The sequence below is a fragment of the Colletotrichum fructicola genome, assembly GCF_000319635.2.
Source record: "Colletotrichum fructicola Nara gc5 chromosome Unknown KSG_Nara_v1_contig06, whole genome shotgun sequence".
Taxonomy (NCBI): Eukaryota; Fungi; Ascomycota; class Sordariomycetes; order Glomerellales; family Glomerellaceae; genus Colletotrichum; species Colletotrichum fructicola.
The window spans coordinates 554661-573704 of record NW_027094056.1 but is presented as its reverse complement, the minus strand read 5'-3'; the positions used below and the strand labels follow the sequence as shown (position 1 = coordinate 573704).

Genomic DNA, 19044 nt, shown 5'->3' with positions numbered 1-19044 from the left:
TGATGCCCGCAGCCCCTAAGGGCTCCCCACCGCCCCATCTCGTATGGAAAACCGACCTTCAGAGAATTTTAGATTGCTCTTAAGCATGAACCGCGAGCCTGTCGTTTGATTCGGTCGCCAGTGACGTCGCTGTTCCCTGCCATAGGGCGCGCGAAGGATGCTGTCAACCTCCACTGGACCTCGTAATGAAGGACTCGTCGGCCGGTATTGCCGAGACGGCCACTCTGAGTTGCGCCAATAGAGTTCAGTGCCAACTGAAGATAACGAAGCTTGGTTTCAAGAAAGTTTGGCTGCTTGTTTGCCGCGAGAAACGAGCATCAACATGGGCGCTCTTTCCACACGCGTCGCTGGGCTATCCAATCAAGGCCGTGTCATTTGCATCCCATCCCAATCACTTGAACATACGAGATGGAGTGCAGCAGGGCCTCCAATGTTCGAATTGTGAATGACAGGCTAAAATAAGTAATTGCCTAGTACAGATACGGCTGCTGCGGTACCTTACATAGCGAGCCGTCCCCCGCCTGCTGCTGATTTCCACCTCAAGCGATCCAGTGTGGTAATGGTAACGGGGTTCGCCTCTCCGGGCTCTCCAGACTTCCGGCTGGGATGCAGGCACCGAAGTTCTCACGCGGGCTCAGAAAAATTCCCGGCCCACGCTAACACAGGCTTGTCCCGGTGGGCTGCCCTCATCAGCCCTTTTTTACCTGAGGGACGCAAGGGATTCTCGTGGCAGCAAGACACCTAATCTTTCTGGTTGGAAAAAGAAAAATCGGGCTCTAGCTCATTTCTTATCAATCCTATCATTTGCCTCTGCGTCTCGATCGCTGGGCCTTCTGGCTGTGGCGCCATGCTCCGATGTCCCGGCCGAGTTTTTCCAGCCCAGCAAAAGGGGCTCATCACAGAGCCTGTTCGACTGGCACCTCGCGTGTGATTCAGCCCCTTCGGATGGCGATCAGTGGCAACGGCCCTGGTCGTTTTGTGAACGGACCGCGAGCTTGTCATTTGTCAATCCGAGTTGACGCCCAACAACTTTTTGCTTTTACGGTGGGCACACCGCCGCCAAGCTGGCCCAAAAGTTCCGGCAGCGGAACTCCTCCTGACGGCGTGATTTCAGGAGTTCGCCTCACGAGGCTTGGCATATCAGATCATCCATCTTGTGCATCGTGCATCCCATTCATACTTCGTACAATTCTTCACTGGAAACTGCCGTGGTCACTCGGGTGAACTGTCGGGGCTTTCATGCCTCGGTGGATTGCTGAGCAAAGAAGCCGGGCCCGACTTCTGACCCAATAGTGCATTCCGAAGACCCATGTTTCTCGCCCCAGGTGGAGGTTGTGGCCAAAGCGGCGTAGCTAATTCCCAGCTTGGTGGTACTCGGAAGCAAGCGGATGGAGTCGATGATGCAAACTTGACATCTAGTGATCAGAAATTTGGCTGAAAGCACTCGTGTTATTCATACTCGAAGGAGTGCAATGACACTAGTTGCGGCCAAAATAGAATTACATAGTAAGATAAGCATGATCTTTTGTGTCGGTCAATCTCGTGGTCATTTAGATGTGCCATGTACAGTTATCGCAACAACAACGCAGCATCACGATTCGATTCGTTGGGACTGGGTCGATTCTGACCCCATCTGCAGAAACACAACTAAAACAGCAGAGTATCTGAAGCAGCAAAATTCAGTCAGCATCTGAAATTCATGGTTGATGATAGGTAATAAGAGCGACAGTGTGGATGACTCAGAGGACGACGACAAGGGGAGAAGGGTAATGATAAGTTCGATCATGGAATGATAAAACTTCCTGACAGGACTAGTGTTGATGAGTCCTCCGCTTTCTCAGCTGGAGATGTCTTCTCAAACATCAAAACCTGATGGAAGAGCCTGAAGGTTACGGGGTTGACGAGAGACACTCACCCAGCTGTTGCCGCCAGAATCTCAAAGGGTCTTGCCACGATGCCCCAGTTCATGATGGTCAAGAACATGGTAAGAAGTAGGCTGATCGAGACTAGCTTTTGCCACTCCTCCTTAAGCGCTGCAAGTAGCCACAAAGGTCCTACCAGCATGACTAAAGCGGCAATATACATCCCCACACCGTGCATCATTTCGAACTTCTTGTCGTCATAACGAACAACTAGACCATGAGTTGTTCTCGTTTCGTCCGGTCGAGAACGTCGTTTCAACCAGCCGATGAATGGAAGACCAACGTTGGTCTCGAGGAACTGTTGGGCCGGTGACTTCTTCAGCATGGATGTGGATATCAGATCACGTTGGCCGAGAAACTCGACTTCCTGTGGCTCAATTGGCTGGTTCATATTAGACAGCCAAGTCTTCATGTTTTGTACAGAGATTGCTGAGGCATCTTTTGCTGAGCGTAAATTCAAATACTGGCACAACAGATTGTCTGAAGAAAGGTTAGTCATTTCTCCCATCACGCTCAGTTATGAAAAGTCCTTGTACCGTATTTCGTCAAAGCTTCGTGGATTTGATCCAGTAGCTCTTTTCTGTCAGGTTGATCTTCTCGAAAGCTTCCGTTATCAACATCCGGACTCTGGGGATCAGAAAGTTGATCATCCATGGATCTCAATTTCTCCTCCAGCTGTGTCAGACCATCTTGAAGGCCAAAAAGAATCCGAACATGCAACTCGTCGAAGCGTCTTATGGCAAAATAGTCATTTTCCGCCGCCGCAAACTTGCAGAAGTCCCTATAACCGATGTATTTCCTATCACTAGTGATCAGAAGCTGCTCTATATGGGCGCCACTTTAAGCCGTACCATGGCTTCTTGTCAAGATCTTCTTGTGTGATCGTCTGCATCTCGACGTCACTCTCTCTTGAGTCTGGCGAAGTGCGCATGCTTTATTGACTGAAAAGTTTTGCAATGAAGGCGGCTGGGTGAGGGGGAACGCAGAAAAAGGTATGCATGCAGAATTTGATCAAGAGACTATTTCTTCTTTGCATCAGGGTGCATATTTCTGGTTTTCAGTTCTTTAGCTCAGCATTTGATCAAAGTTCGCCCACAAGTGTGCCTTGTTAAGCCAGTGTAGCATGTAATCACATATACAAGACATGATTTGGCGCAAGGTGTGATGACTGGCGGTTTTCCCTCCCGCCGATTGGTGCAACCGCCTTACAATTCTGTTGCTGCGGTCACCACACCTGCAAGGTCGTTCAATGGCTGACTACGAAGGCAGGCAATGTGCAAGAAAGCCTTGCCACAATGGGAACGCCACGTCATCAGGACGAACTATACCATCAATTACAACGTGGAACATGAAGCACACGTTCCCGTCGATTGCGGTCGTATTCTGCGTAAATAGGCAAGCTCCCGCCTTGATGCTTTTGTGCTTTCAGCAACAGAACACGACGGCGTCTTGATCTCTTTGTTAGATATGGATGTATGTGAATGACGCTCTATGTCCATAACACATCTTGCTAACCATACGGAATGACAGGGAGACACAAGCAGCAATCCTTGTTTAGACGGCGGTAATATACCTTTCTCTTTTGGGGCCGAGAAATTTAGGATGAAGAGCAAGTTGGATGGCTGACGATTAATGGCATCTGATGATCTATAGGTCTCGTATTTGACCGGTCAGATGTTCCCGACAGACTCGGAGGCCCGCCACCACCTCCTCCGCCACCACCCGAGCCTCGCCCAAAGACATCCACTTGAAAGGTGGAATTGAGTGTCAATTATGTTGAAACCACGAGTGTCGAACTTCATTCATTCATCAGGAGATAGGACCGATATCTCAAAATATGGTCACAAAAAAATAGGGCTTTATGTGAATGGGATGGAATTTCATTGGTGCCATATTTCACTGCGCCTGGCTCTTCTACTTCCCATGCAGGAAAACATCGGAAATAACAAGAGGGAACACACTAAATCTTAGTGGTCATACTGCCGTTGATCAATTCCACATACCAGTCCCGAAATATTTCTATCCGTATTCTGATTGTCCAACGTTGTCGCTTTTGCAAAATATCACTCTAGTCTTCGTTCAGGTTCCACCTTCTTCCAGCACCTAGTAAACGCAGACGGACGCTATGAGACAATTGGACGTACTCGTCTCGTCATTCTTCGATGGTTTCAGCGTCCGGGGGTGTACTTAGATATTGTTAGCTCTCAGGTGGGCGAGCGCTGTCATTTGTCAAGACTCTGCGATAAGTCTAGTCCAAGTGTAAAACTGTGACGATGAAGTGTTCTCATGATCATTTCGTCTGAAATACATCGACCACGGCTACATGTAAGCTTGTCAGAGGTGAAAACTCGTAGGGAGAGGCCCCATTAGCTGCGAGCAATACCTACGAGTCTATCAGCACCATGGCACAATGTACCCAAGTAAGTAAGAAACATGTTGGAACTAAAAGTCCTTACGATAATGACCAGCGAGCGAATCATCTCTGTTTAGAAATAGAGCTGGCGGGGGCAATCGCAACGACTTTCTTGCGTGATGTCAATTCAATACTGTTAAACATGTGGAGAATCGTTTCGCATTGTCGGAGTATTCAGAAGATTGCTGCTGTTTCACGCCTCTGCCATCGATTCGGTCACCGAAGTTTGACCTTTCACCTAAAGCAAACCTTCACCGAGACCCCGACTGACCGAGCGGAAGACCTTTTGTGCAACCATCAAATGCGCCCCGCTCACGTCACCAGAGCTTATTTCCAGCCTTGTGAAAGGGTTGCAACGGGAAACTACATAAAACTCCACCACCTGTGCAGAGCCGGAGCCCTCGGGCATTCAGCCATCTGCAGCGATCGTCTACGCCGCGAACGTGCGCGTGGGTCATTTCTTTAAGCTTATTTAACGTAGCCTTCGCTAATCTGAACACAGGAGGTTGCAGTAAGTGGTTTTATCCGTTGAGTTTAGCGGCTTCTGGGCGAAGCTATTCTCGCCAAGATCGCGGCTAGGGCAGGATTATGAATCAGGAGGGATTTTGACGTGAGACAAAATGAACGCGTTTCAGGCCTCATCGATCATGTGACTTAATGAAACAGCTTAACGATTTATGGCTTTCCAGACTACGGCTTACGGCTTGCGCGCACGTCATTTTCAGATGTTGGAAGTGAGCAGGGCTTATGCACCCTGGTGCTAATAGTTGGCTGTAGAGTGTACTCAAAGCAAGAGGAGTTCTGCAAGGTAAATTTCATAGACATCGGTATTCTTGTTGCATCAAAATTCGTGGTATCATTATTCCCTCCCACTCAAGGTATCTACATTTGTTCCACATCGTTCACCTCGAACGATTTTACCTCACATGGCAGTGCCAATTGCAATGACTTATACATCGAGCAAGGCCTTTCTGGGCTTCTTTGCTCTGAATAGCATGGTCTGACCGATAACCCAAGTCTCGACCTCCTCAAACTCCTGGTCTAGTGCATCCTTGACATCCTCCTCCTTGTCGTCCCAGTTGTTGAAGACACCCCACCACTTGTTATACCAGGTAAGATAAAACCTCGTGAGGAAGTTGGTAGATTGTCTAGGCCCCAGTACGGTGCAACCAGCGAGGACTCCGTCCTCACTCAGCAGCTCCTTGTACGTCCCGAAAGCACGGAACTTTGACTTGCCACCAGGCATGCAGTGGAAGAGGTTGAACATGGTGATAGTATCATAGCGCTCGCCGAGGAGCTGCTTTGGCGGCGGCTCCGTAACGTCGGCCTCTACGCAGTCGACTTCAGTAGCCGACGTCACGGACAGGACGCGGGTCTTGGTGGCATTCAACGGCGGCGCGGTCAAGTCCACGAGGGTAAGACGTTGCCTGCTGTTGGCACGGAATGGCCGCGCCAGCGCGACGGCGGGAAAGTAGCCGGTAGCGACACCGACATCGAGGTGGTTGCGCGAGAAGTTCTCGCTGAAGAAGGGAAGGAGGACTTTGTCCGTGGGACACCCCCACATGTACTTCATGTTGAAGCCGAGGACATATTTGTCATAGAAGATGGTGAGAAAAGACGGTGAGTAGACGGTCTTGTACGTTGTGTTAGTCATCGTGGGCGATGACGAGTGAGAACAATGGATGGGGATGAGAGTGGGAATGAAGAGCGGTGCGGTTCAGTTGGGATCGCTCATGGATGGGCAAGGGCGCTGCAAGAAGAACAAAACCTTGAGATCATCCGGGAGGTGGCCGGTTATCACCTTGCCGGTGGCAATGCCCAGCGGCAGGGCGATTGTGTTCCACGACCCGTACATGCCCGTTCGTGTGAAGTGGCCGTCTGGCACATGCATTGGAGTGGATTACCGTATCCGTTCTACGATTTGTGTATGCATGTTCTCAAATGCTTGTTGGCGCTAAAGTCGTTGTTGCTTGACCATTTACCTTGAATGGAACCCAGATTGCTGATCAATTGGTCAAATACGTGTAAATCCCTCAGTGGCCCCATTCCGAGTGGCATTCTATTGATGCCATGCACGTCGCCTGCATGCCAATTCTTCAACAAATCGAACTAAATTGCTGAGGGGGGTCATGTGGGAATGGCCTCGCCCAGATCATCAACTGCAAAGTACTCCGCGCCTGCATGCATGTAGCCATGCTCTGATCAGGACCCTTGTTTGCACTGTATATTGATTCCAGACAATAGATTGTACTCAATGGGGCTATGCAAACCGCGATGACAATTACAAGAATATTTGATTGTCTTCTTTTTGTGATAATGAAGCCCAAGATTATCATAATTCGCTCTACGCAAGCGCCGCGTGGGGGTATTCCGACCAATCCCTTCCATGTAAAAGCAAACACACATGTTTTTTTCTTGAAACCCTTATTCCGCATGCGAACTGAGGTTGGAAGTAGAAATTGACGCCTTTGCCGACCGTGACGAGCTGGCCAGGGAGACAGAAGACGATGTACCGCTACGCGGCTTTCGGCAGTAGACCGTAAGCCTTGTTATGCGATGACTGGTTAACAAAGAAGAAGCAAACCGGTTTGCGGACGGGACAGGGGACTCGGCTTACAATGTCATGAACGAATGGTAGTTTGTATCGCCAATCTCTTCACGGACGTCTTTAACCAACGCAAGCACTTGGGGCTCGGTCCAGCCGAGGCCAATGGTGAAAACCGGGACACTGAGTGGCTCAATGATGGCATTCCAGTTCTTGGTCATCATGACACCGAATCTTTGGCACTTCTTGCCCGGATAACACGAGTTCGTGGGGGCAGCATGCTTCGTTATCTTCATCCTCTCGAAGCCGGCCTTCTCTAAGATTGGCTGGTAATGGTTGGGATAGTGTAGAGATCGTCCCATGTTCTGCAGGCCTTGTCGGAGCAGCAGATTCCATTTGTGGAATGCGCTGCCCTCCAAGGATCGGTTTGGAGACTGGAGTATGGCAATCCACTCTGTGAACTCAGCCCAGCCACCAGGATTCAAGTGGTCGTAGACGGACTTGATGAGTTGTTCCTTCTCTGACACATCACCAAGCATACGGACATGGATAAAGTCGAATTGCCTGTTTAGGTTCCAATCCGCTGTCGCGTCCATGATTTTGAATGAGCAGTTGGACACCGAATATGGCGGGCGAACCTTCTCAATGTCAATCCCCAGTACGGCACAGTTGGGATTCTTCTTGGCTGTTGTTGGAACAAGGGTTAGTGTGGACCACGTTAGGAGGCCTTGAAGGCCAACATGAGGAACTTGCCGTATTCCTGCGTCCATGTCAGCCGGCTATTCCATGATGTGTTCATGCGTGCGTAAAGGAAGAAGGGGAGTGATGATGCACGTACTAATGCCCATAACCCTGGCCCAGTGCCAATGTCCAGAACGGCCCTGGCCTTCACGACCGGGGCAAGGTGGAGTCTACCATCGAAGAGTTCGGCGATGATCTGATGTTGGAGCACTGTTTGCGGGTTAAAACGTGTTGGGCGAGGCTGGAAGAGACGCAGCTTGGTGGATGGGGTGAAGTTCTAACCATTTCTGTCTTGTTCCTCCTGGTCGTCAAATCTCGGGTCAGCGGACACAAACATGGCAAACCTGAACTCTAAGCGAGGGTTCACGAACCTTGCTGTTTGGTACGAAGCCAAAACGCTTGCCAGTCTTAGCGAACTTTGAGAAGATTGAGGAGAAGATCGACTTCTTGGACTTGGTACGCGTGGTGGCGGACCTGTCACGTTGGTTCCGGCGGTTAGTTGAACATGAGATATGATGGCAGAGTCCATGTCAATGATGGACAGCAGTGGGGGGTTGGCACCGGTGTAGCACAAGGGAGGCTTACCGGGACGGCGCGCGAGTGCTCGGGTGCGGCGTCGAATCGTCGGTGGAATCGTCCAGGTCAGAGTCCGATGCTCCCGCCCACACCGCCCGATCGACTTCATCAGATGTCGGGCTGGGGTGATCTTCAGGGTAGTCCTGTCGTGTTACGAGCTTCAATTGCTATTCAGAGACAGACAGAGACAGGATTGCTGGGTGCTAAACCACATGCTTGGGGCTACATGTTTGGGGTTTGGGGCCACGCCAAGAAGTAAAAATAAATAAAAATAAGAAACGACAGCACATACGTCTTGTTTGGACGACAGCACGGATATGGAGGGTCTGGTAGAGGGCGGCGTATGCGGCCGGGCGCTGTCGGTGGAAAAGTTACGGGGGAGTTCGGACGACATGGACGACGAAGTAGCGGTGAGCGTCGAGGTGGAGGCGACCGAGACGCTGTTCGCAGCCGTTGGAGGACGCCGCGGCTGTCGTCCCAGGAGTTGGTTGTACTTGTCCATCAACTTGCGGGCCGCTCCGAAAAGGCCGTGAGCAAAGGAGGGGAAAAGAGAGGGGAAGAAGAGGAGGGACGGGAGGGGGGATGGGGGGAGAAAGTTGTCCGGTCTACGGCCGACGCGCGATGTGATGCACTTAGGTTGCAAGCAGGCTGGCACGCAAGGACGCAGATAGGCGCAGTAGACGCAAGGGAAGAATTCAGACTTAATGAACGAGCAAAAGAGAAGCGGGATAGACAAGGTCGTCCCATGGACGGAATGGGTTCGTCCTGTTTTTTCATGCTTGGGGAAAGGGGCTAGGGCAAGTAGTTTATTTTTCCTTAGGTGCCACTGAGCGCACTGCCGCCCTCGACATCCCTGTCATTTTGGATGTTTGCTTGTTCCAGTTCAGCGCTGCTGGAACCGTAACCCGGTAAAATGACCGGTCTAGATGGTGGAGAACTACGACATATAATTGGGCTTCGCCGGCCGTTTACCAGGACATGCTCCTGACGTGGTCATAACTCATATGCCCAAGACTCAGCCAACCTCCTAGCGAATGTCTGAGCGAAGACAAGATAAATAGGGGAGGATCCCCTTTTGTAGCTTGTGGGAGAAAACTCTTCGGCACTTTTGTCATAACGGCCTTATCGCGGGTCCTCCGGCCCCCGGCTCCAACGTATCGAGCGGCACCTGAAGGTCGCAGCCCGGCTAGTCATGAACTTACATTACTTTTAGTATGTGTATGGAGCGGCACGGAGGGAGGAGGTCGGCAAAAGATACGATTACGGCCCCCTATCGCCCGGCGGTCATGGGCGTTAGCATAAAACTGCCGCCCTGCCGAACATTGATTGGTTTCCGCACCCCAGTAGTTATCTCTTTGATCGCCTTCGGATCCCCGGGATTCGATCCCGATTCCAATTGCGCGGCAGCATTTCAGCGAAAAGGGGGAACATGCCAAGGCCGCGACTCACACACCATCGATGAGACAGGCTTCACGTGGTGCTGACGAGATGCAACAGAACGAAAACGATTCAAGCCAATCTTGTGTTCCCCCACCGCGATCCTCCAGTCAATCCGATGCGTGGGGAGCATTGCAGAGAATTTCTGCTTGCCAAATGATTGCTAAGGAAGCCGAAGGAACAACTCACCCTCCTTCGCGTTTTAGTTGCAGTGCTGCTCCTCCCGAAGTGTTCTAGGAGCCAGCAGCTTGCGGGTCGGTTCAGGATGGACCGGACGATGCCTTCCTCTTTGAATCGTACTACTACTGCGCAAGCCAATATTCTGCCTGCACAGTGGAGATTAATCCTTCTTGTACAGACTCACTGGAGCTGTTGGAACAAGTGCCCTCGCCATAATGCCATTGTATATGTATGTTTGCTCGAGAAAGTCAAGGGTCTTGATCCTACCCGGCACTCTGGTCGTCCCGCACTGTATATGCCGGCCGGTACTCGTATTTTCTCACTGGCCTGTTGGTTCCTCACGTCGGGGGGCTGCCCTGCTTTCGTCTTAGTGCAGCGACAGGGGACATGCAAGGGTCCTCACCCTCAAATGGGCTGATGGATGTTTGCAAAGTGTGCGTCGTCATCAAACAACTGAGTCGAGACTCTCAAGTGGCGGGTTGGAACAACTTGTCCTCGGACTCGCTGGCACAGACATTGTTGGCGCAAGATGCGGCTAATTGTGACAAGCTCCAACTCGAATGCAACTTGCGAGCTGCACGACAAGCACAAGCTCCAGTCTCCCGCAAGCAGCTTCGGAAAGTATGGAGACAGCAACGGAAAACCTACCCAGCGACCTGCGGGTTATCTTGAGTTTGGTCAACTGAGCAGTGTCTGTGGATGATCGGTGTCTATCTCAGTACCAACAGCATGATGAATTGCAGCATGCTGCATCGGCGACCGACCAGGGTCACGAGCTTGCCATTCAAGCTTGACTCCGAGAGGTATTTGCCTTTAAACCAGGTCGTTGACGAGAGCCTCGGACGGCGGAAAGCTTTTTAGTCTTCATGTAAAAGTGTGCTGCCATCCCGTGGAGCCCTGATCCAAGTCTTTCCAACTTCTCTGGATATTTCGCTCTCAACAGCATATCCGCCGCCACATCCACACCACCTCACACCGCAGCTCACCGCAAGTCACCGCTCAGACCTAAGCTGAACCTTCAACCCCGGATAGGATAGTGTCTTACATTATGGGAGACCCAATTGCAATCGTTGGCCTTAGTGCAAGGCTCCCCGGTGACGGCGATACCCCTGAGCGATTTTTTGAGTCCTTACTCGCTGGAAGATCAGCCCGGACGGAAGTCCCGAGTGAGCGATACAACGCAAACGCGTTCTGGCACCCAGACGCCGAGAGGAGTGGTGCGGTGCGTAATCTATCCCAACAGCCGTTTAACAGCTTCCAGCAGCAGTAGACTGACAAGCTGGGAAGACACGAGTCCGCCATGGACATTTCCTCAAGGGAAGCATCAAGGCATTCGATGCGCCCTTTTTCTCAATTACACCTACGGAAGCGAAGAGTATAGATCCGCAACAGCGTGGAATGCTAGAATGTGTATACAAAGCACTCGAGAATGGTACGAGAACATCGTTGCTTCTTCTGAGTTTCTGCTGGGGTTGATGCTGACTTCTGCCATGAAACAGCCGGAATTCCTCTCGATGCGGTTGCCGGATCACAAACCGGCGTTTACGTTGGTTGCTTTACGGCAGACTACAACGATCACATCGCGAAGGATCTGGACATCCCTAACAAGTACTCGGCGCTTGGAACAGTGGCGAGCATGCTCAGCAACAGGGTGTCATGGTTCTTCGATTTCAAGGGCCCGAGCGTAACAGTCGACACGGCTTGCTCCAGTAGTCTGGTTGCTGTGCATGAAGCTTGTATGAGCTTGAAGCTGCGGGAAGTCTCCATGGTAAGCCCAACCTGTGGAGAGAATGCGAAGGAAGGGATGGTTTTGAGTTCAAAGTGCTGACGGATCGTCCTAGGCGGTCGTGGGCGGATGCAACCTTATCCTGACCCCCGAGATGACACTAAAGCTCGACGCCGCTGGTGTTCTGGGTCCGGACGGCAAATCCTACAGCTTTGACCACCGCGCAAACGGGTACGCGCGCGGTGAAGGGTTCGGAGCCCTTGTTTTAAAGCGGGTATCCGATGCTATTCGGGATGGAGACGTGATCCGTGCCGTCATCCGGAACTCGTCCACGAACCAAGACGGGAGATCGCCCGGCATCACGCAGCCGACCAAGGCCGGCCAGGTCGCGCTCATCAGACACGTTTACTCTAGGGCTGGGCTGGACCCATCCCTCACTCGCTTTGCCGAAGCCCATGGCACTGGCACGCCGGTGGGTGACCCCATCGAAGCGAGCGCACTGGCCGAGATCTTCGCGGCCCACCGGACGCCGGCCGATCCGTTGTACGTGGGAGCCTTGAAGAGTAATGTTGGACACTTGGAGGGCGCTGCTGGAGTTGCTGCCGTCATCAAGGGCATCTTGACGCTGGAAAGCGGCATCATCCCCGGCAACATCTGGCATGAGAAGCGGAACCCCAAGATCCTGGACTCGTGGAACCTCAAGTTCCCGACCGAGCCGACAGAATGGCCACAGCGTGGTCTGCGTCGGATGTCCATCAACTCATTCGGTGTTGGTGGAAGCAACGCCCATGTGGTTATGGATGATGCGCTGCACTTCTTAAAGCGGCACCGTCTGGTCGGTAACCACCGAACAGAGGCCGTCCCGAGGATTCCCGCCAGGTTCAGACCAGTTAATGGGGTCAAGGTGAATGGTATCAACGGTATTTATGGCACACGTAAGTTTCTCTCTGCGGAGCTACTCTCTGCTAGAACTTCAGCTAACCCTATGGCTACCAGACCGTGCCCATGGTCGCCACCGTCAGGACAGTGGTGTGAACATGGGTGATGTCGAGGCCGAGTCGAACGATGTCTCTCCACGGATTTTTGTCTTCTCCGCAAACGACCCCGACGCTGTTTCGAGACTCAAGACTTTATACAAGGATCATCTCGCATCACAAGACACCGACGAGACGGCTTCTCTGCGGTACATCCGGGACCTGAGCTACACGCTTGCGTCTCGCAGGACTCAACATGCTTGGAGATCTTTCAGCATTGCGAGCTCCTCACACCAGCTCCAGAAAACTCTCGAAGATACTTCGAAGCCCACCAGAGCCAAGTCACAGCCCAGGTTAGGCTTCGTCTTCACCGGTCAAGGTGCACAATGGGCAACCATGGGCATGGACCTCATGGTCTACCGGGCTTTCCAAGAGAGTCTTCTCGCAGCGGACAGGTATCTCAGCGATCTTGGCTGCAACTGGTCTTTGACATGTGAGTTATGATTGTTTCGGCTACATGTAATCGCCCACTAACTAGCCAACTAGTCGAGCTCTCCAAGACGAAGACATCCTCTCGAATCGATGACCCCGAGTTCTGCCAACCCATCTGCACCGCCCTCCAAGTCGCCATGGTTGATCTCCTTGCCTCATGGAGCATCTACCCCCACGCCATTACCGGTCACTCTTCAGGAGAAGTTGCCGCTGCATATGCCGCTGGTGCACTTTCCAGAGAAGCAGCCTGGAAGGTCGCCTACCACCGTGGAAGACTGAGCGCCAAATTGATGCGTGCGGAGTCCCGTCCCAAGACCAGCATGGCTGCCATCGGCCTCGACACCGCCAAGACCGAAGCTGCCATCGATCGCGTTAACCAGCTCGGCGGCGAAGGCACTCTTCAGATTGCCTGCATGAACAGCGCTGACAGCCATACCGTCAGTGGTGATGCTGGAAAGATCGAAGCGCTTGTCGAGATGCTCAGCGCCGAGAAGGTGTTTGCCAGGAAACTCAACGTCGAAATCGCTTATCACTCCCAGTACATGAAGCCCATGGCCGACGAGTACTTGCAAGCAATGGGCGAGCTTGAGAAGGGCACCTTCAGAGGCTCTGTTGAGCCTCGATTTTACTCCTCAACCGTAGGAGCGCCCATTGAGGCCTCCCAGCTTCGACAGCCCGCATACTGGGTCAAGAACTTGGTATCGCCGGTCAGGTTCACCGAGTCAGTCACCGAGCTGCTCAAGGGTTCCTCTGTACCCAAGACCAACGGTCACGTGAATGGCTTGGTCAACGGTGCTAACGGTGTTAACGGTACACACTTGACTAATGGAGTCAACGGCGTCAACGGAGACGTTGATGAGGAGGCTGCTTTGGAACCCATCACCGACTTCCTGGAGATCGGTCCTCACAGCGCACTCAAGGGACCGCTCATCAGCACTACCAAGCAGGTCCGCGGTGGCGTCTCTGTTGACTACCACTCCCTGCTCAGGCGTCAGAAGTCCGCTGTTGAGACAACCCTGGAGACTGTTGGATCTTTGTTCTGCCAAGGCTACAAGATCGACCTCGCCCAAGTCAACGATGCGGACGAGCCCTACGGACCGAAGCCGCTTATGCTGACGAACCTTCCCGCCTACCCGTTCGACCACTCTAAGGAGTACTGGGTTGAAAGCACCCTCAGCGACAACTTCAGGCTCAGACAGTTCGGCCGTCATGAGCTTCTCGGCGCGCCGGTGCCCGGCTTGAACGAGAACAACGCTGCCTGGCGCAACTACATCCGCCTCACAGAGAACCCCTGGATCGAAGATCACAAAGTCTCGGGTGATATTTTGTATCCTGCGGCTGGCATGCTCGTCATGGCTATCGAAGCCAGCAGACAGGTTGCGGACAAGACTAAGGTCCTTAAGGGCTTCCGTTTCAAAGATGTCTCCTTCAAGCTAGCATTGCGGGTTCCTGATGATGCCCATGGTGTTGAGTCGCAGTTCTTCCTCCGACCTCATCGCGAGACAAGCTTGTCGTCTACTTCGACATGGTCTGAATTCCAACTCTGGACCCTCCAAGACGGCTCATGGAGAGAGCATTGTCATGGTTTCGTGCAGACGGAGTATGATACCGATGGATCCCAGGATGATGTTTCAAGCCTCGAGGGACAGCTGAAGGATATCCAGGGTCGCTGTAGCACTGAGATCACCGTTGACAAGCTCTACCACAACTTTCAACAGGTTGGGCTCGACTTCGGTACTACTTTCCAGACTCTGAGCGACGTCCGGCTGGGAAACAATCTGAACGTTGTTGCGACAATCGAGAACTCTGGAGACAGGATCCAGCAGTCTATGCCCAAGCAATACGTTCAACCTCACATGGTGCACCCCGCAACATTGGATGCCATTGTCCACGCCAACTTGGCCCCTCTGGTCTCCAACACCAAGTACTCCAAGGCCACTCGAGTACCAACGTACTTGGCCGACGGTTGGATCTCTGCGCAGCCAGATGTTCTGCATGACTCTTATAAGGTGTCCGCCGAGTCTCGCTTCCACGGGCGCAACGAGGTTATTTCTGAGGCGATCGCCTCGCATCTTGACGAGAACCAGCTAATGGTGCACATGTCAGGCCTTGTCTTCAGAACCATCAGTGAAGCATCTGAGGAGACGTCAGATGCTTCGGTGCACCCAGCTTTCAATCTCGAGTGGAAACCGGATCCGTCATTCCTCTCCAAGGAGCAGGCTTCCAAGACGTTCGGACTGCCCATGACCCAGAAGGATGACCCGTCCCAGTGGATGCAAGACTGCGAAGCCCTTTGCCTGGCGTACATCCGCCGTTGCATGAGCACTGTGTCCCAGGAAAGTCTTTCCAAGATGACTTGGTACCATCAACGATACGTCAAGTGGTTCCAATATGTTGTCAGCCAGAACTCGGACCAGCCCACCCAGGATATTGCTGATCTTGAGTGGAGTGTCACTCAAGGGGGTGCTTCCGAAAGCAAACTGATCATCGCCGTTGGTCGTGCGCTCTCGGACATCCTCAATGGACAACGCGACCCCCTCGACGTCATCTTCAAGGACAAGCTCGCCGAGGACGTCTACCGCGATGGTCTTGGCTCCAAGCGATGCTACCAGCAGCTGCAAAACTACGTCGATGCCCTTGCCCACAAGAACCCATCCATGGAGATTCTCGAGATTGGCGCCGGAACTGGTGGCGCCACTCGCCCGACCATGAAGACGCTCACGGACAACGGCCGTCGATACAAGTCTTACTGCTTTACTGATATCTCCCCTTCGTTCTTTGAACAAGCCAAGGAAACTTTCAAGAACGAGGTGGGACGTATGAGCTTCCGCATTCTGAATGTTGAGAATGACCCCTTGGGCCAGGACTTCGAAGCTGGCAAATACGACCTGATCATTGCCGCTAACGTTTTGCACGCCACTAAGAAGATCGACGACACCCTGTCCAATGCCAGGAAGCTGCTCAAGCCTGGCGGCAAGCTTCTTCTCTTCGAAATCACCAACACTGCTGTGCTCTTGAGTAGTTTCTGCTTCGGCGTGCTGCATGGTTGGTGGCTTTCAGAGGACAAGGACCGAATCTGGGGACCCTTGATGTCTGCCCCATCTTGGGACCATCATCTACGCAAGTCAGGCTTCGGTGGCCTCGATGCCGTGTTGGACGACTTCTATGGCTCGTACCACCGGATGAGTTCCATTCTCGTCTCAACTGTTCCCAAGACGGAGGAGAAGACTGCCTCGATTCTCCCAGAGTACATCTTGACCACTGGACAGCCCTCCCAGCTAAAGATTGCCGAAGGCCTCAAGCAGCAGCTCGGATCTTCGGAGGTCGTGGATCTCTCAGCTGCCACAGAGAAGGACATGACTGGCGCCAGCTGCGTTGTTCTCGCCGAGTTCGACAGCCCTATCCTCAACAACATCACGGAAGACGTCTTTGGCGGGATCAAGCGTGTGCTTACTCAGTGCAAGAACATCGTATGGCTTACTCGCGGCACTACAGACCCCAACGCCGACCTTGTAACCGGCCTCGCAAGAGTAATTCGGTCGGAGAGACCCGACGTCAAGCTCCTGACGCTCTCTTTTGAGCAGGCCGCCAGTGAATCACTCGTCATTGAGAGGACCGCCCAAGTTCTTCATGCCGCTCAGTCCGGGTCTGAGAATGCCTTTAGGGTGGCCGGTGATGTTGTCAATGTGTCTCGCCTGGTACAGGCACAGTACCTCACTGAGCACATCCAGAACCAGACTGGCAGCTTGGATGTTGTCATTAAGCCTCTCGGCGGGGAGTCATCTCGCTACTTGAGTCTTCACCCGGGTACCATTGGCAAAGTCGACTCGCTCAGATTCGAAGATGACGCTCTCTTCGATTCTCCCTTGGCAGACAACGAGGTCGAGATCAAGACCATGGCCTGCGGTCTCACCATTCAAGACCTGTCGTCGGCACTCGGCAAAACCGATGAAGCCCCGCTGGGTTGCGAAGCTGCTGGTGTTGTTACCAGAGTTGGTTCGACTTCCAAGTTCCTAGTCGGTGACCGCGTCTTCGGTCTATCCAAGTCTGGCGCCATCAAGACGCATATCAGATCCACGGACGGCCTCCTCGCCAGGTTGCCAGACAACTTGACATGGTCTCAAGGCGCCTCACTTCCCGTCGCTTACACGACAGCTTACGCAACTCTCCACGAACTGGGCACTGTTCGCATGGGTGAGATTGTCCTGGTCCACGAGGGAGCGTCTCACCTGGGCACTGCGGTCATTCAACTCGCTCAGATGCGTGGCGCTGACGTCTTCGCAACTGTAAAGAACGCCGCAGAGCGCGAACTCTTGGAGGAGGTCTGCGGTCTTTCCCAAGACCGCGTCTTCGGGGCTCGCGACAGGTCCATCAAGAAGGCCCTCCAAACTTCGACTCAAGGCCGTGGCGTCAATATCCTCGTCAACACTGCCGACAACACCGAGTTCCTTGACGCAGTCATGGAATGCGTTACTCCCTTCGGACGCATTGCCAACGTCGGCGGACAAGATGGTGACTCAAGCGCTCGCTTGCCACGAGGCCGCAACATTCGCTTCGAGTCCTTCGACCTTGCTTCATGCACTGCTCATGACCCGATTCGTACCGAGAGCATGTTCCAGCGCATGACTGAGATGGTCTTGGCTGAGTGGGACACCATCAGCAAGGCTCCTTCACCGACCACCTACCCCTTCTCCAAGATTCACGATGCTTTCCGCCATTTGCAAACTGATGGTACTAGTTCCAAGCTTGTCTTGGAGCCCCGTGACGATGACCAGGTTCCCATCCTGCCGACTCGCAAGTTCGTAAGCCGTTTTGACCCTGAGGCTTCTTATGTCATTGCCGGTGGTCTCGGTGGACTGGGAAGGTCGGTTGCGCGATGGATGGCATCTCGAGGTGCCAAGAACCTCATCCTACTTTCTCGACGTGGTGCTGTCGAGGAATCTGCCAAGGAGCTTGTCAAGGAGCTTGAGGGCGTCTGCAACAAGGTCATCACCCCCGCATGTGATGTGACCGATGCGGACGCTCTCAAGAATCTCATTACCGAGCTATCATCTTCCATGCCTCCCATAAAGGGCTGCATTCAAGGCTCCATGGTTCTCAAGGTCAGTATTTGATATTAACCGCCCCTTTATAACGATGCTAACTCTGGAGTAGGACAATATGTTCGAGAACATGTCGCTCGACCACTGGAAGGCAGCCGTTTTGCCAAAGGTCCAGGCGTCCCAGAACCTGTACCAAGTTCTCGGAGACAAGACCGACTTCTTCGTCTTCCTCTCGTCGACTGTTGGCATCACAGGTAGCCCCGAGCAGGCCAACTACGCTGCGGGTGGCACTTTCCAAGACGCTTTCGCTCGCCACCTCGCGTTCAAGGGCGTCAACGCCGTCTCAATTGACCTTCCCATCATCCAGGGTGTTGGCTACGTCGCCGAAAAGCCGGAGCTCTTCGAGTACCTTCGCGCTTCTGGTTGGACCTACATCAACGAGGCGGAGCTCCGGGCCGTGCTCGACTACCACTGCCGTCCTGCCAGTGCCCCCGTGCAAGCGTCAAAGGCCCAGGTCATTCCTCGCCTCTGGCTGCCCCAAGAAACCGCTGCCCAGGGCTACCAGACGCAATCGTGGGGAGAAGATCCCCTTTTCAGCCATCTCGAGCTTGGTCAGACAGATGCCGATGCAGCCGGCGCGACTGAGGCCAACAAGACCATTAACCACAAGGCACTGCTCGCCGGTGCCGCATCATGGGAGGATGCGGAGAAGATTGTACTAGAGGCTCTGCTCCTCAAGGTTTCGAGAATGCTCAGCATCGAGGTGGAGAACCTTGATATTGGAAAGCCTCTCCATGCATACGGAATCGACTCCCTCACGGCCGTTGAGCTGCGGTCTTGGCTCATGAAGGAGCTTGGTGCAGAGGTTTCGCTGTTCGATATCACCAACAATTCTAGTCTTTCCCAGCTGGCAGGAACTGCTACCAAGAAGAGCACTTTGAGGCCAAAGTTTGAGTAGAAACTTCGTGGTAGTTGTTGCATTTTATCTTTTGTCTT

The 19044-nt window shown here is 53.0% G+C and overlaps 5 protein-coding genes across 5 annotated transcripts; 1 reads left to right on the top strand and 4 right to left on the bottom strand.

The window, feature by feature from the left end:
• Positions 1-1911: 1911 nt before the first annotated feature.
• Positions 1912-2814, bottom strand: CGGC5_v010423 (uncharacterized protein; the record flags this gene model as incomplete). Its single annotated transcript, XM_032021408.2, has 3 exons — positions 1912-2402; positions 2459-2721; positions 2774-2814. The coding sequence occupies 3 exons, from the start codon at positions 2812-2814 to the stop codon at positions 1912-1914; spliced, it is 795 nt and encodes a 264-aa protein (XP_031881529.2).
• Positions 2815-5284: 2470 nt separating this feature from the next.
• On the bottom strand, positions 5285-5989 carry aurB (Methyltransferase ctvB; the record flags this gene model as incomplete). Its single annotated transcript, XM_032021409.1, has 1 exon — positions 5285-5989. The coding sequence occupies one exon, from the start codon at positions 5987-5989 to the stop codon at positions 5285-5287; it is 705 nt and encodes a 234-aa protein (XP_031881527.1).
• Positions 5990-6759: 770 nt separating this feature from the next.
• Positions 6760-7476, bottom strand: tdiE-0 (putative methyltransferase tdiE; the record flags this gene model as incomplete). The annotated part of the gene is made up of 2 exons (XM_032021410.1): positions 6760-6880; positions 6953-7476. The coding sequence occupies 2 exons, from the start codon at positions 7474-7476 to the stop codon at positions 6760-6762; spliced, it is 645 nt and encodes a 214-aa protein (XP_031881526.1).
• A 122-nt stretch (positions 7477-7598) lies between these two features.
• Positions 7599-8699, bottom strand: CGGC5_v010420 (uncharacterized protein; the record flags this gene model as incomplete). Its single annotated transcript, XM_032021412.1, has 6 exons — positions 7599-7640; positions 7719-7831; positions 7904-7922; positions 7993-8095; positions 8207-8340; positions 8490-8699. The coding sequence occupies 6 exons, from the start codon at positions 8697-8699 to the stop codon at positions 7599-7601; spliced, it is 621 nt and encodes a 206-aa protein (XP_031881685.1).
• Positions 8700-10862: 2163 nt separating this feature from the next.
• On the top strand, positions 10863-19006 carry alt5-1 (Highly reducing polyketide synthase alt5; the record flags this gene model as incomplete). Its single annotated transcript, XM_032021413.1, has 7 exons — positions 10863-11036; positions 11102-11246; positions 11314-11582; positions 11656-12475; positions 12537-13007; positions 13061-18108; positions 18161-19006. 7 exons carry the CDS (start codon positions 10863-10865, stop codon positions 19004-19006), a joined length of 7773 nt encoding a protein of 2590 aa, XP_031881669.1.
• Between the last annotated feature and the right edge of the window lie 38 nt (positions 19007-19044).